Here is a 21975-nt window from a genome sequence, read left to right as displayed (position 1 = left end):
GCTGCTCTGCTCTGCAAATATTTCTCAACTCTAGCATTATGTGAAATAAACCCTAATGTAATCCCCTTATTATCATCCTGTGGAGAGCAGGTGAGGGGGGAATGCTTGATTAGGGTTGGAATTTCCGAATTTATGTAGTTAGTGTCAGTAATTAACGTTCATGACTTGTTTGTTTGGAAACTATTGGAGTTTGTGTTTGGTAATATTAAGTCCAACGTTGTTTGCCAATGACAATCTTCTTGATTGGGTTGGAACTCTTTTTTAATTTTGATGGTGTGATTCTGATGGTGTTGATTACATTCATCAATAGCTGAGAATGCTCAGTGTCCACACACGACCCTGGGTCGAAATCTAAATGAAGTAAGTAAATGGCTTAACTGTCATAAATTATGTTTGGTTCCTGAGAAAATTTTCTGTTTGGTTCTCGAGAAAGTTTACTGACATGAACGGTTCTTTTTAATTGGGTGCAGAAGCTAAAGTTGGAGTTTCGTTTTACCATATTCTTATTGTTTAGAAAATTAAGGACCGGAACTAATTTTTTTTGCCAATTTGCCCGTCGATGTCAAAATCTGCCATTCCTCATCCATTATACCGTCAACTTGTCAAGTTGGTGTTTTAGTGGAGACGCACAATGACAAAAGTAACGTCTAACTTGACGGCTGGAAGGATAGGAAGTAGCATATTTTGACATCCGGGGAAAATTGGTGAAAAAAATTACTTTGAGTCATTAATTTTCTATTAAAAAAAAGATAAGGGATAAATCGAAACTTAAGTACAAATTTAGGGGCAAATCACCAATTAGCCCTAAGTAAATAGATAAATACAGTAGCTGCCTGCATAGTGGGCCTAAAACATACCTGAAGAGAAAATGGGGCTGATAAAAAAAAAAGTTGGGTTTCCAATTGGACCACAGACTATTTTGGGCATGCCCAACTAAGCGTGAGAAATATTTAATTCCCAAACATTGTCTGCAATTTCCACTCTAAAGTTAGGGAGGCATGATGAAATCATGAAAGTAGTCAGCCACCATCTTCCTAACCGTTGCCCAACGGATTTCATCCCCGGCAACCAAATTCAAATATCTGAAAAGCAAAAGAACAAAAGCAAAAGCCACATTCACACACACACACACACCTACCTTTTTCCTCAGTTTTCACAAATAAAATAGTACCACCACTATATAAATTTGGTCACTCCTATGTTCCACATTAATTTCCTAGCCTCATTTTAATCAAATTCTAGCAAATGGGTTCTTGCATTAGCAAATGCAGACCCAGAAGAAGACACATGATAGATGAACTCAATCATGTCCAAGACAAGCTGGTAATCTCACAAGCTCCATCTAGATTAGCTGCTCCTCCAATTTCTGCTTCAAACAAAATCTCCCCCTCTCCTCCATCCCCTTCCAATTCCACTTCCTCTGCTTCTTCCTTCACTTGCACCACCAACACAAGCACTTCCCACACCAGCAGCTCACTAACCTCAAGCCTGTCAAGTGCTTCTTCAGTCTTGAGTTCGAAAATCGACCGGTCTTTCTCCAACGAGTTCTTGTGGTCATGTTACAAGGAAAACCCACATGTAGTTCGGATTAATTCACTCAAAGAAGCAAGCTTTTCCTCATCATCACTGCCACAGAAGCCGCTTTTGCCAGCAGCAGTGAAGAAGAAGCAGCCAAACCTGAAAAACGCAAATGCGTCTGTTACACCTCAGAAGAGAGTGAGGTCAAGTTCACCAACCCCATTAACAAGACAAAAGAGCTTCCGAAAAGAGCCAGAGAGGCCGCCTATGATCTCTGCATATTCTCACCCAAGTAGAATCTTGAGGTCACCTTCTCCAAGCAGAAGGTTCAACATGGCAAACCCACCAAAAGAATCAAGCCATTCAAAGCCTAACGCGTTGAATCTCAGGCCTGCAGCAAGTTCAAATTACAGCAATTCAAGCCGGCTGCTTAGACCTTATTTGAGGAGCAGAGAAACAGAGACGCGCATTCACAGGATCAGCTCCAAAATTGATGAGGTTGCAGTTGGAGAAGCTCTAGCTGACTATATGGACTCTCTTCCAGCTGAGGACATTGACAACCCCTTAATCTCTCTCGATTGTTTTATCTTCCTCTAGTAGATTAATATTGTGAGTGTGTGTGTGGTCGTGCATATATATATTTGAAAAGGTTGTGAATTCATTCATTTATATGATCTGCTGGATCAAATTAATTCATTTCAACTTCTGTAAATTTATTTGGTTTGCCTTTTTTTTTTTTTTCTTTTAAATTTTTTGTATCGTTACCTGATTGTTTGTTTTGATTGAAATTACGAGAAATGTTCGATGTGTTTATTGTTCAGGAAATTCTTATGAATGCATAAATAATATAAGAGATGAACTATGTAAACATGTTCAACGAGCTGTATCAAAAAAAAAAAAAGAAAAAGAAAGTTCAACGGGCTTGACTTCTTTAGAATTTTGGGCTTTGATGGTCTTATTAATATGGGCTAAACAACAAGAAAGAAAGTTTTATTCACGAAAAAATTAAAAAACAAGGAAACCTTTGGACTTGGCTATGAGAAAGGCTCATTATTGAGGCAGATTTTGAGCCTAGCTAGATTGTTGCTCAAAGAGCTGTATACAATGGGCCAAAGAATACTCTCTCTCCGGTAGAAAATGACATTGATTTACATATCAGAGGTTTTAGGTTCAAATTCCAAATATTATAAGGTAATGATTTTTCCACTCCATTTTATCTACTTACACTCCTTTTTTAGTTATAAAATGGAGTGTAAGTGATAGAATAAGTGAGAAAATCACCACTCTATTATAATTGTGTGTATGAGAAATCCTCATTTCCTGGAGTTTAGACTATCGCTTGTATTAATTTTTTTTTTAAAAACTCTCTCTCTCTCTCTCTCTCTCTCTCTCTCTCTCTCTCTCTCTCTCTCTCTCTCTCTCTCTCTGTTTTTGTTATCGGGTTTGCTTTTTTTATTTGTTGGTTTTAAATACATATATTTACAAGTCATAGATTGCACACAAGAAAACAGCTAACAGGCTACCCATATAATATGATGCACTAATTTAGTTTTTGCAGTCCAACTTACAATAATAAGAATTGTTTAATAATCGTATTACACAGGATGAAGTGAGGAGTTTGACTCTGAATTTATTAGTGCTTAATCCAAAAGTTGAAACAAATTAAAACCTCATCGTTGATGTTGGATCAGAATCTTCTCCCTAAATTGTCTCGCAAATTCCCTCAACCCCTAATTTTGGAGACTCTGTTTGGCCGAAAACGAAGGCCACGTAGGCCATGCACATCATGGATTTTGATTTTGTGTCCCTAAAATTGGAACATGACGGATGGCTTCATGTGCACCAGTCTTGGTTAATTTTGGCATAAATCGACCTTTATAATTAGATATCCCTGTCGGCAGGAAACCCTAGATTCTTCAAAAATTTAGGTTAAAAAGAGTGGCGCCTCACTAAGATTAGCTAGCCTAACTACCCCATCTCATGTTGATATATGTACGTTGGAAAATTTATTAACTTTCTGTTATGAAAATTAAATTCGACAAGATGTGATTTTCAAGTTTGAAACAATGTGTCTCTTAAATAAAGAGATACATTACATGCATTTTCAGATTAAGTCACATACTGTAGAAATGATTTGTAAATAGAGAAGTTCATTACATTATTTGAATTAATCCCATTTGCAAGTCTTTGTCAGTTTAATAGTGTCTCATATTGAGAGAGTTCAAACACAAGTCTGTGTTCGTTGTTCTTGTGGTTTGGAGGTCATTATATCCTGGGAGACGTTAGTCATTGGAACTTGAAGCACCAGTGATGGGCAATTTTATCTTAAAAAGATAGAAGCAAGTTCTAGACTCAACCATATTCTGTTTTTTCAAAAACTTCTTTTATATTGTTTGAGTTATTTTATGCATTTAAATTGGTATTTATTTGTATGGATTAAATTATGATTTTCTTTAAATATATAGCAATTTAAATCTCATTATTTTCCAACAATATATATATATATCTCCGGATTGTATTTCACTAATCTAAACCATCTATTTTGTAGATATTTATTCAAAGATCATCTATATAAAAAAATCACTTGAATTTGATATCATTGACCACTCAATTAAATTATTAAAATGGTAGTATTTTCTTGAAGTACCGTGTTCATTGATTTTGTAGGATACAATTAGATGTCTAAATGGTTTCTGATTTGTCAAATTTTTTGCAAGGATAATATATGAATGAGAACCTAAAAATAGATAGTTTGGATCGTTGGAAAAAATTTGTAAGGTATCCTAAAGGGCGTTCATCAAATAAAATTATTTGAAGAATCCTTCAATAGAAATGAAATATATATATATATATATATAATGTGCCACTTTAGGATTGTTCATAGGGACATGATGTAACATTTTCAGCCTTGAATTATTCAATGGGTACGTTGTGTGTGATATCAGTTCTCTTTTTAGGAGGAAAAAATGGGGAAATTTAGGATTGGTGTATATGAGCCAAATTACCTTATCAAGTAAAACGTCGATATGTTACTGTAAAACGACCCGATATCATTATTTTGAGAGAGAGAGAGAGAGAGAGAGAGAGAGAGAGAGAGAGAGAGAGAGAGAGAGAGAGAGAGAGAGAGAGAGTCTATAACTCTATATGATAGTATATATATGCCTATAAACGAAGTGTTGCTATTTTCATCCAATTGTCCTATTTTTTTATCTATCTTATCTTCTCACCCACCATATAAATTTGAAAAAACACAATCCTATTTTTTCATCCACCTTTATTTTTAAAATCCCTTTCATTATTAATTCAACCAAAACCCATAAATCAAGCAAAAAATTTAAAAAATAACCCAAACAAACCCAACAACCTCTTCCTATTCTTCTTCTTCAATCATAATTCCAAAAAAGTCCCGAAAGACACCATTTAGTCCCAAGTCCCTACAACATGCCCTTGCTCTCATTGAAAGCATGCTAGCCTTCAACCCCTTGCCAATTCAAAATCCAATAACCCTTTGAGTTACTCAACCTAAAACCAGGGACGGACCCAGAATTTCAAAATGGGGTGGGCTAGATTTTAGGTCCGGCTAAACTTTATAGGGAGGCTTATGGAATTAATCAGAATATTATATAAATTTAATTTAAGGACATATCATTTTTATTTTATTTATTTAAAGAGTCCAATTGTACACCAACAATGTCAGCAACAATTGATTATATATGCTTAAAATTAACATTAGTTGACAACTCACAACTCATATTGCAACTTATTTAGTATATGTGTTTTATACTAACAATAACAAAAGAAAAACACTTGATTGGGCTATAGCCAAGTTTGTACACACTACAGGTCTGTCCCTGCCTAAAACCATACCAAATAACAAACAGACGAAAAATAAAGAATCAATTCATTCATAGGGGTGACTGTCGAGAGGAGGGAGGAGAGAAATAAGGAGAAAAAAGGAGGAGGTGGAGGGTGCATGGGTGCATGGGGAAGATAAGACAGCTAGTAGGGTGGGTCTTTCTTGGCTGTTGAAGAGAGAGAGAGAGAGAGAGAGAGAGAGAGAGAGAGAAAGAGAGAAAAGAAGGAGAGATGAGGTGGGGGATGTGTGGTGGGTGGTGGGGTGGTCGGAGTTTTTTTGGGATGAGGAAAAGGGGGTCTTAGAAGTTATTTTATAAATGGGTAAATTTGTCTTTAAAATGGGGAAATAGGACAAGAGGGTGAAAATAGTAACACTCATGCAAACGGTACTGATTATATTATAATTAGATCAAGATTTAAGTAAATTACTTTCGCTATCGATATTAATTCAAGGTACGTTAAAAGTTCATGCGAAATGAATTAGCAGTGGAAAGTTATGTTGAGAAAAGAAAGGAGGACAGGGAGATAATAAAATATATTGCCGTTGGGTTGTTCTACTACTTAGAACCACCTAAACAAAATTTGAAAAGTGAAGCATATAAATTAAAAAATTATTGTTATTTATTTGGAGTATAGGCATGCAGTGATCTCCCTCCCTCCCCGCTAAGCTAATAACAAAGATGAATGCATACTGCAAGCGTTGCATTGCTCTCATTTATTCCAAAAAAAAAAAACGCAGCACACCGAATGCGTTGCATTGCTATTACTCTAACTATGATCTTCACAGATAGGGTCGAAGCTAATTAATTAAGAATTAATCCATCCAGGAAATAATATAATATTTTAACATGTCTACGTGGCACTTACTAGATAGATAGCTTATTTTTTTATGGTCCAAAAGGACACCTAACATAATAAGCCAAATAAGTATTCTTCAATCTATTCTTAAATAATACATACCAATTTAAAAATAAGCTATGTTCATGTTTTTCTTCATATACAAATGAAGCTATTCTTCAATCTCTTCAATATCCTAAATAAAGTTGTTATTTGTCTTGTCTAGGGAATGCAGTTAGGATCAATACTAAAACTTTAATCAATTCCTATCTGTTTTTTCCCTATTGTCAACCTACCGACTACAGTTACACTTTTTATTGTATTAAGGGGCGAATAAGTAGGCTAGCTAAAGTTATTAGCCAAAAATTTCATTATTATTAATTTATGTGCTTATAGTTTTTATAGTCTTTCTAGAAATTAAGGACCTCGATATTAGGGAGAGGGAGAATCGAACCTAGGACCTCTTGTGCAATTGTAAATCGTCTTAACTACTGAAGCTAGCCCTCACAATTTCCAACAAATTTTAACATAAAACAAATACATATTAAATGCAACCAAAAATCACATATTGTCAAAATGAAAATATGTTAAAAAACAAAGTGAAAGTTTACCTATTTTAGCCAATGTAACCAAAAAAAAAAATGTTTACATATCTTAATGTGTATTTTTATTATTGTCTTTTAATAGGTTAATACATACTGAGCTATGTTTAAAATAAGACAAATATGTATCTTTGATTTATTTTTAATCCCCAAAACCTCCCTAGGCTACATCCCAATGTAGCCTTTGTCATAGTTCCGCTAGTGATCGTATGATCTTATTGTTGAAGAATATAAGTCCCACATCGGAAACTTGACTAAATAAAATACAAAATATAATGAATGGTTTTACTACTAATAATACCGATGCCTTTTGTGATAAAACCCCACACCTACTTGGCTTTGTATGTGGTTAAGTTGGGGGGCACACGTGGAGCTAAGTCCACATCGGAGTCAACTATTCAAGCCTAACACGTGAACACCACATATTGGGTAAGGATAAACATTCAAGTCCAACATGTTGGGGTAAATGGTAATGGCTCAATTCAAGCATAGTCAATCAATCAGCTCTAATACCATGTTAAATTTCAAATAGACGGGTCATTGACACACTACTAGCAACACCGATATTGTCCCCAACTTAACCACCTACAAAGCTCAATAGGTGTAGGGTTTATCACAAAAGGCCTCAGTATTACTAGAAGTGGAACCACTTATTATAAATTGTAGTTTATTTAGTTAAGTTTTCGATATAGGACTTATATTCTTTAACAGTAATGACTATCTAAATTTGTAACATTTTTGTTTGTAATTTTAATTATTGGAAAATATAATTTAAAAAAATCAAATTGTGTCCTAATTTTATTATAGGGTAGACTTGAAATTGTAAAGTTGCAGAAGAAAAAGGTGTTCTTTAGGTAGATAAAGGAGGGGGTTAATGAGTTGCAGAACCACAAAGGTTAGCCTCTATCTATCTATCTATCTATTTTTTTTTTTTTTTTTCAGGTGTGTGGGAGGCCCGAACGGACGAACGAAAACAGTTTAGAAAAACGTAACATATCAACCATTCTGAACCAGACCCACAATAGAATGAGATTTTAAAGTATAAAGTCTATGGAACTAAAAGTGTTGAATATGAGTAATTTTCTCCAATGACCAAACGCAACATAAATGTATTTTAGTTATTCATTTTACATGAATTGTATGTAGTTTTCAAATATGTTGTATATATCCAGTGTCTTTGGTCTTTATAGGCTTTTTATACCTACTATTGCCTGATTTTCCAAATCGAGAAGTTAATTAATACATATTTTTTTTAAACTATTCCTTTTTTTCCTTTTTCCTAATTTAGCCTTATCATACACATCAAAGTTTATTTAGGAAAAAAAAACATTCTATACGGATCTCTTAAAAAGAACCATTTTACATTGATGGATTTGGGGGTCGGCATATATCCAAAAGGGGTAGTTACTAATTAATGAAATTTTATTTGGAAAGAATACTATGGAAAGAAATCCAAATTTCTTTATAATAAAAAATGTTCTATCTCCAAGTACACTCCTCACTTGCGGCCAAGAGGGTGAGACTTGCCGATGTATGGAATTTATTTCTTGTGTTTGGAAGATGGAGAAAATTAGCATACATAGTATGTAGACTCGAGTCATAAAAATAAGTTGATATTCAAAGAATACTATTTGCCTCCTTACGGATAAGGACATGCTCCTCAATTATGCGAATTATAGTTTGACACATATACAAAAATAATTCATAAAAACACACAAAATAAAAATAAAAATTTATAAATAAACCAAATCCTAGACATGTATTTATAAAAAAACCCAAGCACTATTTAAACATAGAAACACACCCAAAATCAACCTCAAAGTCAACTTTTTGGGTGTGTTTATAAATGAGTTTTGAGTGTGTGTAATGATGGGTTTTGGGTGTGTTTATATGTTTAAATAGTGCTTGAGTTTTTTTATAATTTCAACCCCCATTTTGGGTGTTTTAGTGAAACTCCCAAATAAAAACTTATGCACACATGTCATACGGTTATTGACAGGAATATAAGAGCGTATACTTATCTGGTAAGGAGGGAAGTATTTACCATATTCAAATTTTTGGGGAGAAAATATTAAATTCATATTTGTATGGAAATTTATCCAAATATTTCCTTCTAAATCATTTTATCCAAATATACTTTCTACACATACCGAAAAAGAATCTATATGATTTTGAATCAAAATATCACACTTATCGTCGCAACACACAAAGAAAAACTAGGTATTACTTGTACAAATTTTCTTTTGACTTCTTATAAATAAATAAAAAGTTTTAAATAATATGTGTGGATATTTGTTTAGAAAGCACGTGCCAGATCCCTATATAAATCCCTACCTTGGCCTCTTGTCAATTGGCAGTGTCCGTCTCTAAGCCAAAAAAGAAAATTGTCCTCGTCAACAATACCAATATGGATTCAAGTGCCTCTGTTGTCTTGTCCTCTCCATGCGCAAAGCTTCCAAACCTTGAAGGAAACCATGGCAATATCGAAAAGGGAGGCGTGGCTCCTTTTATTGACTCAGCTTTCCTTCAAAAACAATCTCAAGTGCCCACTGGTTTCGTTTGGCCTGAGGCAGACTTGGTTTCTGCTCATCAAGAGCTCAATGAACCACTGGTGGATCTTGAGGGTTTCTTCAAGGGTGATGTTGTGGCAACTGAGAATGCTGCCAAGGCCATTAGGTCATCTTGCGTGAGCCATGGCTTTTTCCAAGTGACCAACCATGGGGTCGATCTAAATCTTATCAAACTCGCTGATGATCATTTGGATAAATTCTTCAAGCTTCCTGTAGAGGAGAAAGCAAAGGTAAAGAGGTGCCCTGGTAGCCCTTATGGCTATTCGGGTTCCCATGCTGATCGATTTTCGGCCAAATTGCCATGGAAGGAAACTCTGTCTTTTGCTTTCCATCAAGGTCCAAACCCAGTTGTGGCCGATTTCTGCAAATCCAAACTAGGCAAAGATTTCGAAGAAACAGGGTAAGATACATGAGTAATGTTACATGTATCACATTTTATTAATATTAATTACGTCTAGAAAAGTGGTTGGTGTACGTAGTCTAAACGTTTTGTTATTTTCTTTTTTCTCCTATACAGTTTAAATTAATGGGTTTATTAATATATTTTTGAGTGTCAAACACACAAGCACTAATTAAAATACACACATACATGATGAGGACCACTCTTAATTTGTTTCTTAATTATTAATTTTTTGTAGGAGGGTCTACCAAAAGTATTGTGAAGCAATGCACAATTTGGCTCTTTCAATTACGGAGCTCCTGGCAATTAGTTTGAAAGTGGATCGAATGCATTACAGAGAGTTCTTTGAAGATGCTCACTCTATCCTAAGGTGCAACTTCTATCCAACTTGCCAAGAGCCAAGTCTTTCTCTTGGAACGGGACCTCATTGTGATCCAATATCCCTCACCATTCTTTACCAAGATCAGGTTAGAGGGCTTGATGTGTTTGTCAACAACATATGGCAGACGGTTCGACCTATTCAAGGTGCCCTAGTCATAAACATTGGCGATACCTTCTCGGTACGTATAATATACGCTTTTTAATTCATTAAGCTTAGAATAATTAATCTTTTATCACAGGAAAGTCTATGGTTGAACTTGAATTGAACCATAGATTCAACATTATTTTATATATACAAGCGATATTTGGGGAGGGAGATTCGAACACATGATCTCAGAGGTAACTGCTCTTAACCACTTGAGCTACAAACCCCTTGCAACCATAGATTTATAATTAACCAAGAAATAAAATGAAAAACATGTAGATCCAGCTAAAAGGGAAAACGAAGTGGGATTTCCATTAATGCTGTGGGTTATGACTTATGAGATATCAATAATTAGGAAATCTTCACGTAAAAGATATGACGTACGGCCTAGCTAGGTATTGTTAACAGGAAAGGACACTACAATACGGGCTAGGTTTAGCTGCTAGATGATAAGAAAGAACTCTAGATAGCTAGCAAAGTGGCCGGCCGACCCCATTTTATGAAGAAATTAAAAATAACATTATTTTGCCTTGACTCTGGTGGTAAGAGTAGTCAATCTCCTCCTAAAGTTTTTTTCACCAAAAAAAAAAAAACCATATTTTTCAGTCTCAATGTATGATATGGCAGACAAGTCATGAGATCATGTACTCAAAGCCATTGGAAAAATGATGAGTATGTGGAGATTACTTAAGAATGCAATACCAATAGTTGCGACGCACAAGTTGCTATGCATGTAAAATAGTATAATTAACCAATATCATTAGTGTTAATTATAATTACTAATCTAGGTTGGCATGATTTTTTCTTATTATTATTATTATTATGTGCAGGCATTAACGAATGGCATGTACAAGAGTTGCTTGCACAGGGCCGTCGTGAACAGCCAGAAGGAGAGGAGGTCAATGGCATTCTTTCTGTGCCCAAAAGATGACAAGGTTGTGAAGCCCCCAGAGGATCTTCTGCGCATTGAGGGGATGACAAGAAAGTTCCCGGATTTCACATGGTCAGATTTTCTCCGATTCACTCAATATAACTACAGGCCTGACGAAACTACCCTCCAAAAGTTCAGCAACTGGCTCCTTTCTGCTGATAATAACGAACGTCTCTAGGAGGAGCTCTTGCTATAGCTACTACAAGCTAGCATGGAGATGGAGATGGAGTGCACCGCAGTTGGTTCTCTAAGCTTTTTTATTTTTATTTTCTAATATTCTATTGCAGTTCTTGAGGGCTTGACCCACATATTTATCAAATCCTAGAAGTTAAAACTTCAAAAAAGATGTTTTTTTTTTTGCAGTGTTACCAATTACTGAGCTATAGCTCTGGTTGGCTGAATGTTTCTTGACTGGGCATGTTCTGTTGTTTTTATATTTATATAAATGATCAGTATACAGTTTATTACTTGATACAATATGCAGATCTTAGCTATCAGTAAATGTGTCCTGCTAGCTCCTTGTAAATATCTCATCATCACTCATGAGTCATGAATTATTTAACTAAACAGGATTTGAAAGGAAAACGATGGCACCCATGTACCTCTATTTACATCTATATTTATCAATCATCATTTTAAATCCTTGGGGTGTGCATAAGAGTCGCACGCATGTTTCTCAACTAGCTTTTAATTCGATAGCATTTATCTTTTGAATGTTGAAAAAAAGTCTCAAGCTCGAATTCCGCGCTAGAAACGATAATTATCCAGCTACACCATCATTTTACAAGAAATTATTAAGTGGGCCAATCAACTGTATATTTGCCTTCACTCTCACATGTTTGAAACTTTTTCAACTAAACATGTTCTCAGGATGTCCTTTAGCAGTGAGGATGCCAATAAAAAACCAAAGACTTTACCTTGTTTTTTAAGGTAGCACCGTTCTCTAAGTCCAAAGTTCCGGGATTTAGTGAAACTTGACAACCCACTCGTACATTTACTGGGACACATGCTTAAGGACAAGCTTCACAAGAAAATTAAAAACCCGATACACGAGGGCTGTCCTTGCATTGCTTTGCAGTATGGGACAGCCAAAAGGGACGTGCCAAAGCAAAGAGGAGAGTAGGAGCCAAAGCTATGGACAACCAAACTCCCTCTGTTTTTTTCTCAACTCAGATGATGGTCTTCAGCCACAGACAAAGCAACCACATTTGTTTGGGATATCGAAAAGAGATAATAATCGCTGCAGAGGTGGGTCAACTTGGTTAGATCTCAGGTTGCTCTGCCTCTATCCAGTTTTGCAATGAGATTCTTTGTTTTTGTCTTATGTATTTAGCTGTGTGCATATAGTAAATTCTTACCATCATGCTTCTACTTGCACTTCTCTTTTAAAACAATGATCTGTCGACATATAATCTCGTCAAATATATATTTATGTTACTAGATTGTGAATATAAATCACGCAACAAATAATATAAAATTAGAATTTACTTTGAATGGATAATTACGTAAATATTTAGGATTTAGATGACTTATTCAGAAGTAGGTGATTAAAGACACCGCTCTAAAAAATAAAAGAAAAGAGACAAAAATAGAACATCTCCATGTGTGGTTATCCTGTGAATTAATAAAGCGCCGCTGGAGAAAGATATTTCAGGCTTTGATAAGCTCGTGTAGTTTTGTCAATTGCTTTGTGGGAAATACAGGAGCCATCGTTGTTATTATTCTGGCCTTATATGGGGTTGGTCGAATTGTAGGAGGACACAAACAATTTATATTATTTCTATCGCTATCATTGGAATTCAAGCTCAACAGCCAAATTAAATTTGGCCCCTGTCGAAAATTCAAGCTCATTGGGTTTTAATCTAATTTTCTATCGTAATTAATTATAAGAAGAAAACCCCTTGAAAGCAACTTGAACTGGAAATGGTGCGCAATGGATAAGTATATGTACAATTAAACGCAAATTATTTTAATTAAATTTTTTTTTAATCGTTTTTTTATTTTTTTATTTTTCAGACACACTATATGGATGTTGGACTGAATCCAAGGCTTGCCTGAAAAATCGAGTCTCTAAACCACTACACTAGTAGGGTACTTTACAATAACCGCAAATTATGGATTGAAGAATAGGGCAATTTGAGTAATGTCAATAATTTGACGTTTCTGTCCTTTATGTAGCTGGAAGTTGTTTAGAGGCCACTAAACAGTGGATTTTGGTTCTGGAAAAATGTCTAGCATGATTGCGTTGATGTCTTCGGTTATCATATCAATCAAGCTTTATCAGCAGGTTGGACAAAAACTTGGGACCCTCGGTAACACATTGGCCAGCATAGAATTAAAGCCGTTGCAGGGAGTTTTCTTGGTTTTACATTTAGTTCCTCATAAGATACTAGTCAGTATGCGTTATTATCATAAACATGCATTTTTAAGCAAATAAATAATTCATGTACTATACACGTACATACATATTTTTTTCTAAATAATACACATTTTTCAAATATTTTGTAATGACACATGTTGTTCGTGTATTTATTATTGAAAAAAAAACTACAAATAGATCATTTAAATATTAATATATATACTTGCCGAATGTATATACGTACGTACATATTATACAGTCCGCTACTTTATTAACTATGATACTCATATCAGGACTTGGAATTTTCAGTTCTGGTTAACTCTAGCTAGTAATGAAGTATAATACTGGAATTGAGAAAAAAATCACACAATTTGTAACAAGAAGTGATGAAAACCTTACGAATGACTCATACTGACATCCCAGAAAACATTTAACTATAATTTCCAAAGAGAATATTTTTTACGTTTGAGTAGCCCATTAAATTGCTTGTTGGAATGAACTTTCCTTAGAATTTAGAAATGTAGGAAACATTTGTTTCCCAAATTCTCATAACCAGGAGCAGATCGTTGATATGGTCAGGTCAGGCATCTCATATTCTTATTAACTCCAACCAAACAAATCTGTCTATACAAGAACATATAAAAAAATTTATAGTCAAGAATTAACTGGCTTAATTTACATTCAGCAAAGACCAAAAGCAGAAGCTCAAAAACGTGGTTTTGGATACAAAGCTTGTAAAAACTGTGCTAATATATGGGTAATGTAACGGCAGCAGCCACAACAAGATCATCAGAAGCAGAACTTTCCCCAAAGCCATAAGGTCAGATTGCCAATATAAATGCGGAGATGTTAGCACCCCATACCCCTTTGGCATAGTGAGAAGGGACGGCTGTTACTTGAACAATTATTTCCTCATTACTTATACCACAAGTTACGTACACACCTCCCAAATTTCTAATCAGATCAAAATGTTGAAGTCCAGACACAAGAGCATATCTTTGGATGGCCAATTACGCATCCGCACATTCGTGGCGGTGGATTGTTACAACCAAAATGGCAAAAGCCTATTAAACCAAATTAACCATTTCACCGTTCCCATTCTCTCTTGCTTTTCTTCTGCTTACTTGACTATTTTTTTTTTCCGATGCATTGTATATAGTTATTTCAAATACATTGTACATATCCAAATTAATGGGTTAATTCTCCAAATTTGCAATCTACTTTAACCCAACAATGAGGGCATTTTAGTAATAAACTTGGTTTCAATTCCAATTTGTGTGAATTTAGTAAACAACTTATAAGGAATTAGAACCACTCATACCCCAACTCCATATAGTTTAGTAAACAACTTCAATAGGAATCCAGATTCTAACTCTACTCAATCCAACTCATCTTCAATATTTCAATTCATCCTCAATCCATCAATTCCTTACTAATTCAATGACGGATTAGAAAACATGCCATTAAATCATTTTAGCTAAATATGATTGGCACATACCCAAAAAGAACAATTACTACTAAAAATTGATATTTCCCTTGATGAAGAGTTGTCTTCCCAGACCCAGATGAATTATATAAATTCCCTACGTACCTTTGCCTATTCTATCAATTGTTCGTGTCTCTCTCGGATGGTTCTCGTTTTATTGACTCAACTTACCTGGAAAAACAATCCCATGTGCCCTCTAATTTCAAATGGCCTGACGAGGACGCGGTTTCTGCTAAATAAGAGCTGAATGCGCCAGTGGTGGATCTTGAGGGTTTCTTCAAGGGTGATGTCGTGGCAACTGAGAATGCTGCCAAGCTCATTAGGTCATCTTGCTTGAGCCATGGATTTTTCCAAGTGACCAAACATAAGGTCGATGCAGATCTCATCCAACTCGCTTATGATCATGTGGATCATTTTTTCAATCTTCCCATCGAGGAGAAAATAAAGGTACAGACGTGTCCTGGTAGCCCTTATGGCTATTCGGGTGCCCATATGGATTGATTTGTGTCCAATTTGCCATGGAAGGAAACTTTTTCGTTTGCTTTCCAGGACGGTCTAGACTCAATTGTGGCTAATTACTTCGAATTTACCATAGGCAAAGATTTCAAAGAAACATGGGTACGTAAGATACACATGTACGTACGTATCGCATATTATTATATTTACTTCTTAAATTTCTAGACTACATACTCTTAATTAATTTTCTTGTTAATTAATTAATTAATTAATTAATTACTTTCTGGGGTTTCTTTTTGTACGTACTGTAGGGTTGGTATATCAAAAGTATAGTGAAGCAATGCACGGTTTGGCTCTTTCAATTATGGAACTCTTGGCAATCGGGTTGGGAGTGGATGGATTGGATGCTCTACATAGAGTTCTTTGAAGATGCTGTCTCTATCATGAGAGCCAAGTTATATCCAACTTGCCAAGAGCCAAATCTTTCTCTTGGAACGGGACCTCATTGTGATCCTAATGCCCTCACCATTCTTCACCAAGACCTGGTTGGAGGCCTTGATGTGTTTGTCGACAACAAATGGCACAAGGTTCGCCCTATTCCTGGTGCTCTAGTCATCAACATTGGGGATGTCTTCGTGGTACGTAACGTATATCCTAACCCTAACCCTCTTTTAATTAATTTAATTTATTGAAAAAGTAATTAAGGTTAATTAGAGTAATTCATCTTAAGTTTATTATCATGGATCAAGTTGCTACATATGTATGTACAAATGCATGGTTGTACTTATTAAATAGTTTAATGAACTAATAATTAATTATCATTAGTGTTAATTATGAGTGTTAATTAATCTTGCATGCGTTATCGAATGGGATATACAGGAGTTGCTTGCACAGAGCAGTTGTGAACAGCCACAAGGAGGGGAGGTCTTTGGTCTTCTTTATGTGCCCAAGAGCTGACAAGTTGGTGAAGCCCTCAGAGGAACTTGTGCGCACAAGTGAGGGGGCTAACCAAATCAGAAAACAAAAATAATCTCTCTAAAATAAACAACAATATTAAAATACATATTATAAAATATAAAAAAGTAAAAAAAAACCAGAAGAGAAAAAATGAAAAAAACATCCGGGAGGAGAGGAATGGATCTGCAGCATGGCATGCAAAGCTTTTGAGCAAGTATCCCTTGGTCTTTAATTCCAACTTGGACCATCTTCCACTCTTCAAAATTTTTATTTTGGCATTCGTTTGGCTACAGAAAAGAGGTTGCTGGGTTCTGAGGCATAAAACAGGCGGTGGGCACCTACTCAACTCGCAAAACTTCACCTTGAATTCACTCAAAATCATTACAGGATTAATAAAATTACTAAAATTTCACCGACTATATCCTTCCTTCTGATCATTCCAATTCCAAATCCACCAATTAATTGATATTATGAGGAGGTCCAGCTAGCTCTATATCATGGAGATGGAGTTCTCTAAATTATTTTTATTTTCTAAACTCTATTGCGAGTCCTTGTGGGTGTGACCCACATTAATAAAATCCTAGAAGTTCAAATTTCTAAAAAGGATTTTTGTTGTTTGGAAGTGTTATTAGTAAAGCTAGCTAGTTATATGAACTTGGTTCGAATTTACACACAGACCAACCTCTAAAGACAACAGCGTAGGTGTCTCCATTTACACACATACATATCATCATTTTAATTTGCTCAATTTAAATTCTTCGAGCGTGCATAAGAGTTGCACTCATCTTTGCCAACTAACTCTTAATCTAATATATCTCTTTAGAATGTTGAAAAAAGTTTGAGTTCGAACTCCTCATGAGGAACGATATAATTATCAGCTACACCATCATATATATCACAATAAATTAGTAAGTGCGCCAAGCAACTGTATATTTGCCTTCACTCTCACATTTTCGAAATTTTTTCAATTGAACATATGTTCTCGATTTTTTCTTCAGAAGTGAGAGGGTGAAGAAAAAAAAATATGCTACAACACCAATAAAAAACCAGACTGTTACCTTGTTTTTTAAGGTAGCCCCATTCTCTAAGTCCAAAGTTTATATGTTTTCGGGAGATATCGTGAAACTTGGGAATTCAATGGTACATTTATTGGGACACGTTAAGGACAAACTTCGCACACAAAAAAAGGGAAAGAAAAAGAAAACTTGACATACGACGGCCAGCCACCTTCAGCTTCTTGAGGAGAAAATTTTACATGTAACCAGTGGCCCTGGCCCCCCTATATTTTTATCCCTTCTCTATTATATTATATATAATTTATATAATTTATAATAAACAACTTAGAATTAAAGTTAAAATTTCCTCTAAAACAAATTAGACATGAGTCAATAATTAGAAATGTTTAGCTCTAAACATGTAATATTTATTGAATATTTAGGTGTTTTATATACTTGTATTTTCTACTTCGGTCCCCTTAACTTTACAATTCTAGCTCCGCCTCTGCATGTAACAGGAATATAGTATCCCAAATCTATCACGCAGTACCATATCGGAAAGTTAAAATATATGGCAATTGATATCCCCATCCCCAGTATAAGTAAGAGTTTAAATATAGAACGGTTCAATAGCATGTATTTGGCTTTATAAGTCTGTCTAATTATGAGATTTCAAAATGGGACATTCATTAAAAAAAATTAAAAAAAAAGATAAAATAAAAACTTAGTACCTTCCACCTTTGGCAAAGTAGCAAAGTATACTTGATTGCTAATTGCTATTATTACTCTATTACGGTGAAGGTGATTGGCAAAACAAAGAAAAGCTAATTTGCCATTAAAATGACTTCCATGCCTTTCTTCTATAACTATATCTCCACAGGGAAGAAAATCTGCCCCGTCATTGATTGCATACACTTAAGAATTTCTCTTTCAGAATCACGAGCGTTGAATCACATTTTAGGCATGAGCATGACGCATTGGGCCATAGATCAATCAATGGAACGAGCCCGGCGGATCCAGAATTTTCATTCCGGGGGTGCACATGTAAAAGGTTAAAAAAAATTTATATAAAATAGACCCATTGAAATAAAATGATATTACTCTAATTCATAATTAATAGATAAAACCATACAAAATACTCATGTTCATTATCAAAGATAACTGCATCAACTTCAAAAAATAGACACATATTGCAATATACTAGAAATATCTATAAGAATGTGATAATAAACCAAAGAATTAGTGCAATCCTCTTCGCCTCCCAAGGCATCTTGTCTTATTCGACATAAGAACTACCATATCTTAGCGCAATCCTGATCATTTTAGGACATTTACATCATTTTTTAGGTTCGTTGTTGTTTGATTTGGGGCTTTATCTGCATTTCATTTGGGTTCTAGCTCTCAAACTTTGGACCATTATGAGTACTGTCTTAGGGGGAGCTTATTCAAGCAAATATTTTTTCAATACGTGTCACGCCCGGACTCGAAGTCGACGACACTCCTGGTGCGTGAGAAAATAAAAAGTAAAAATTAAAAATTAAAAGAAGCCGAAATATAAAATAAACTTCTCCTATAAAAATAGCTCCCAAAATCTTACAACTTTACAAGAAATTAATAAAACTCTACTACTCTCATCTAATTCAGTCTCAACTCGTTTAGTCATCATCTTACCCACTAATTCATCTGAAAAATTAAATAGGGTGAGGGATGAGCAACCACCTCTCAGTGAGTAGATTATGCAATATGCCAGTCAAGCAATGCCGTTTTACACACTCTAAAAAATATCATGAAAAGATACATCAATCCATATCATATCACATTACCCCATATGTAGTGTGAAAGATTGCACCAAAATTAGACATGCTTGACTTGAAATAGAGAGATATTTATAAATAGAACAAATCCACGATAATTCATGGTTTTCATATTTTATCACAAAATAAGAACTTTTAGAACACATTACATAAACCACTCACATCGACAATGAAAGCCCTTAAAATAAATTGGCAAGACAACCCATTTACCTATCTCGTCCAATATCAAATTTCCTTACATCTCTCTTTAGTCCTCTCTCTTTCTCTCTCACGTTTCTTTTTGTTATGGACAACATAAGGGAGAGGCCTTATTTATACTCTTACAAAACTTGGGCATGAAGTAAGAATAGATATATGGATAAGCTTAATGAATAAGGATAAATACGAATATAGGAAGATAAAATCAAAATATTTATTAACTAACTAATTTCTTTCAAGAGCTGTCAAAACACACAAGCTTTAAGCTTTAAAACAATGACACATATATTGGTGACAAGGATGAAATATGCATGTGCCACACGTCCACCTTAAGATGATTAAAACTCATATATATAAAAAATTACTATGTCATTCCTTTTGTCCAAGTCAGAAAGATAAAAATAGATTTTCTTTAACTATTTAATACACAAGAAATATCTAAGATTTAGAGAAAAACAAATAATATAATTTATAGTTATTCAAATGAACATATGTATATATATTTACAAATACAAATAGTTATTAAAATAGCATTATTGTAAACGTAAAACAGTACATATATATATAAATATTTATTTATAAACGTTTAATCTTCTTTAAAAACTTTTAAGAATATGAATTCTCACAATACGTAAGAGTTAGATTATTCTTGTTAAACTCTTTGTAGATTGAACATCTAAGACTTTTTACCTAGATTGACATTAGGTCTCTCCATGCATTCATATAATACATGAAAAATTGTTTTAAGTAAAAATATTGGCTAAGTATGAAAAATGGTTTCAGAATAATCATTTTCTCAAGATAATTTTTGGCGGCTTTTATTCCTTACACATCAAATAAGAAAACTTGATTTTATGAGATTTTATTATGAAGTATATATTGACTTAATAAGCCATCATTTTTAGCCTAAATCGTATTTTGCACTAAAACCGATTTTTCATATTTTGATTTGGTGGGAATTTGATTTTTTAGTATTTTTATTTGAATCCAAATGGGGAGTACTTCCTTATCTACATTGTAAACTTAAGTAAATATAGTAATATAAAAATAAATGAAAGTAAAAGGACAAAGACATTTACTTAAATGTTGAAAATGAAAATAAGGTAATCTGCCTGCTATGCTTGTGTGCTGCGCCCTCTTGAGCATTTTATCAAGCAGTTTAGGGGCAATTTGCAGTGGTCAACATCTTCACATCCCTTGCAGGGATCAATTAACCCCTCTTGCTCCTATGTGGATCCGCCCCTGGAGCCTGGCCTAGATTCTAAAAAGGTTTAGACTGGCTAATAATGTTATTTGTAATTGCAAATAACATGGTTTAATTATTTATTTGAACGCAAACGGGTCTAGTCCAGTAAAGGGCATTGATTTACAGATTAAGTGTTTCAATTTTGAATTCCCATGACATTCATGTGTGAGAGAAAAAAAAAGAAAAAAGGAGAGGAACAATAATAGCTTAGAAATTAGAATGACTCATGAAGGGCAACGAAAGTCTTACACCTATTAACACACCTCAATGGGTTGGATATTTATACCAAAATCGTTACAACCAATACAAAATCTCTTTAGACAAATGACTCAACATAATAACATTGTGGAAATTTTTAGGTCATGATAAAAGGTTGTGAAGTATTAGGTTTGAGTTTTAGCACTCGTAAAAGAGAAATTCTAAAGTGTATACAGTCGGTGATGGGGCAAAGTTTCTCCCCATAGTTACAGAAGAGAGGCATGAAAATCACTTTTGGTGGCAAATTAGCTTTTCTTTGCCAATCACCTTCACCTAATATCAATGAGCCCATATCACATATACTTTCTTTTTAAAAAATTTAAATTAAAAAAAAAGTGTATTCTAGTTTGAAATATTATAATTAGACCGACTTATAAAGCCAACTGGATGCTATTGCACCGTTCTAAAGTTATATAATATAAGTAATAATGCCTCACTGGTGTAAGCTTTAAGATTAAATTCTTAGAATCAATTAAGAGGTGGACATGGCTCTCAAGAAGCTGATGGTGGCTGGCTCTCTGTGACACCAGACTTTGTCAGTATGTAAATTAATTTTTTCACTGTCAATACTTAATTCCTTTTGAGCTAATTAAAACGCATCCAGTTTCTTTGTGTTTGGATCATTTAAGTTACACCAGAAACCTTACAAATTTACAAATAATAAGCAAACAATCCATGATTCTACAACTTTTGTATGTATGCAAAAGCAGAAGTTGAGTATAAGCAATCTTTACCAACATTCACCAAAGACCAAAAGCAGAAGCTCCAAAACATGGGTTTGGATACAAAGCTTCTGAAAACTGTGCTTATATGGGTAATGGCAGCAGCCACAACAAGATCAGCATCAGAAGCAGAAATTCCCCAAACCATAAGAGCAGATTGCTAATACAAGTGTGGGGAAGTTAGCATCCCATACCCCTTAGGCACAAATGACAAGCTATATTATACAGCGTGTCTTTCACTGTGT

General features: G+C 34.6%; 2 protein-coding genes across 2 annotated transcripts; both read left to right on the top strand.

Annotated features, from left to right (window-relative positions):
• Positions 1–1140: 1140 nt before the first annotated feature.
• LOC103320300 (uncharacterized) lies at positions 1141–2214 on the top strand. The gene has a single exon (XM_008221964.2). It carries the CDS (start codon positions 1246–1248, stop codon positions 2113–2115), a length of 870 nt encoding a protein of 289 aa, XP_008220186.2. The 5' UTR covers positions 1141–1245; the 3' UTR covers positions 2116–2214.
• A 6983-nt stretch (positions 2215–9197) lies between these two features.
• On the top strand, positions 9198–11650 carry LOC103320299 (gibberellin 20 oxidase 2-like). The gene is made up of 3 exons (XM_008221963.2): positions 9198–9782; positions 10021–10342; positions 11139–11650. The coding sequence occupies exons 1-3, from the start codon at positions 9220–9222 to the stop codon at positions 11415–11417; spliced, it is 1164 nt and encodes a 387-aa protein (XP_008220185.2). The 5' UTR covers positions 9198–9219; the 3' UTR covers positions 11418–11650.
• Positions 11651–21975: the final 10325 nt, after the last annotated feature.

The sequence above is a fragment of the Prunus mume genome, linkage group LG2 (genome assembly GCF_029339155.1).
Source record: "Prunus mume cultivar Tortuosa linkage group LG2, ASM2933915v1, whole genome shotgun sequence".
Lineage (NCBI taxonomy): Eukaryota > Viridiplantae > Streptophyta > Magnoliopsida > Rosales > Rosaceae > Prunus > Prunus mume.
Note: the sequence above shows the minus strand (reverse complement) of the source record. Positions and strands in the feature narration are given on the sequence as shown.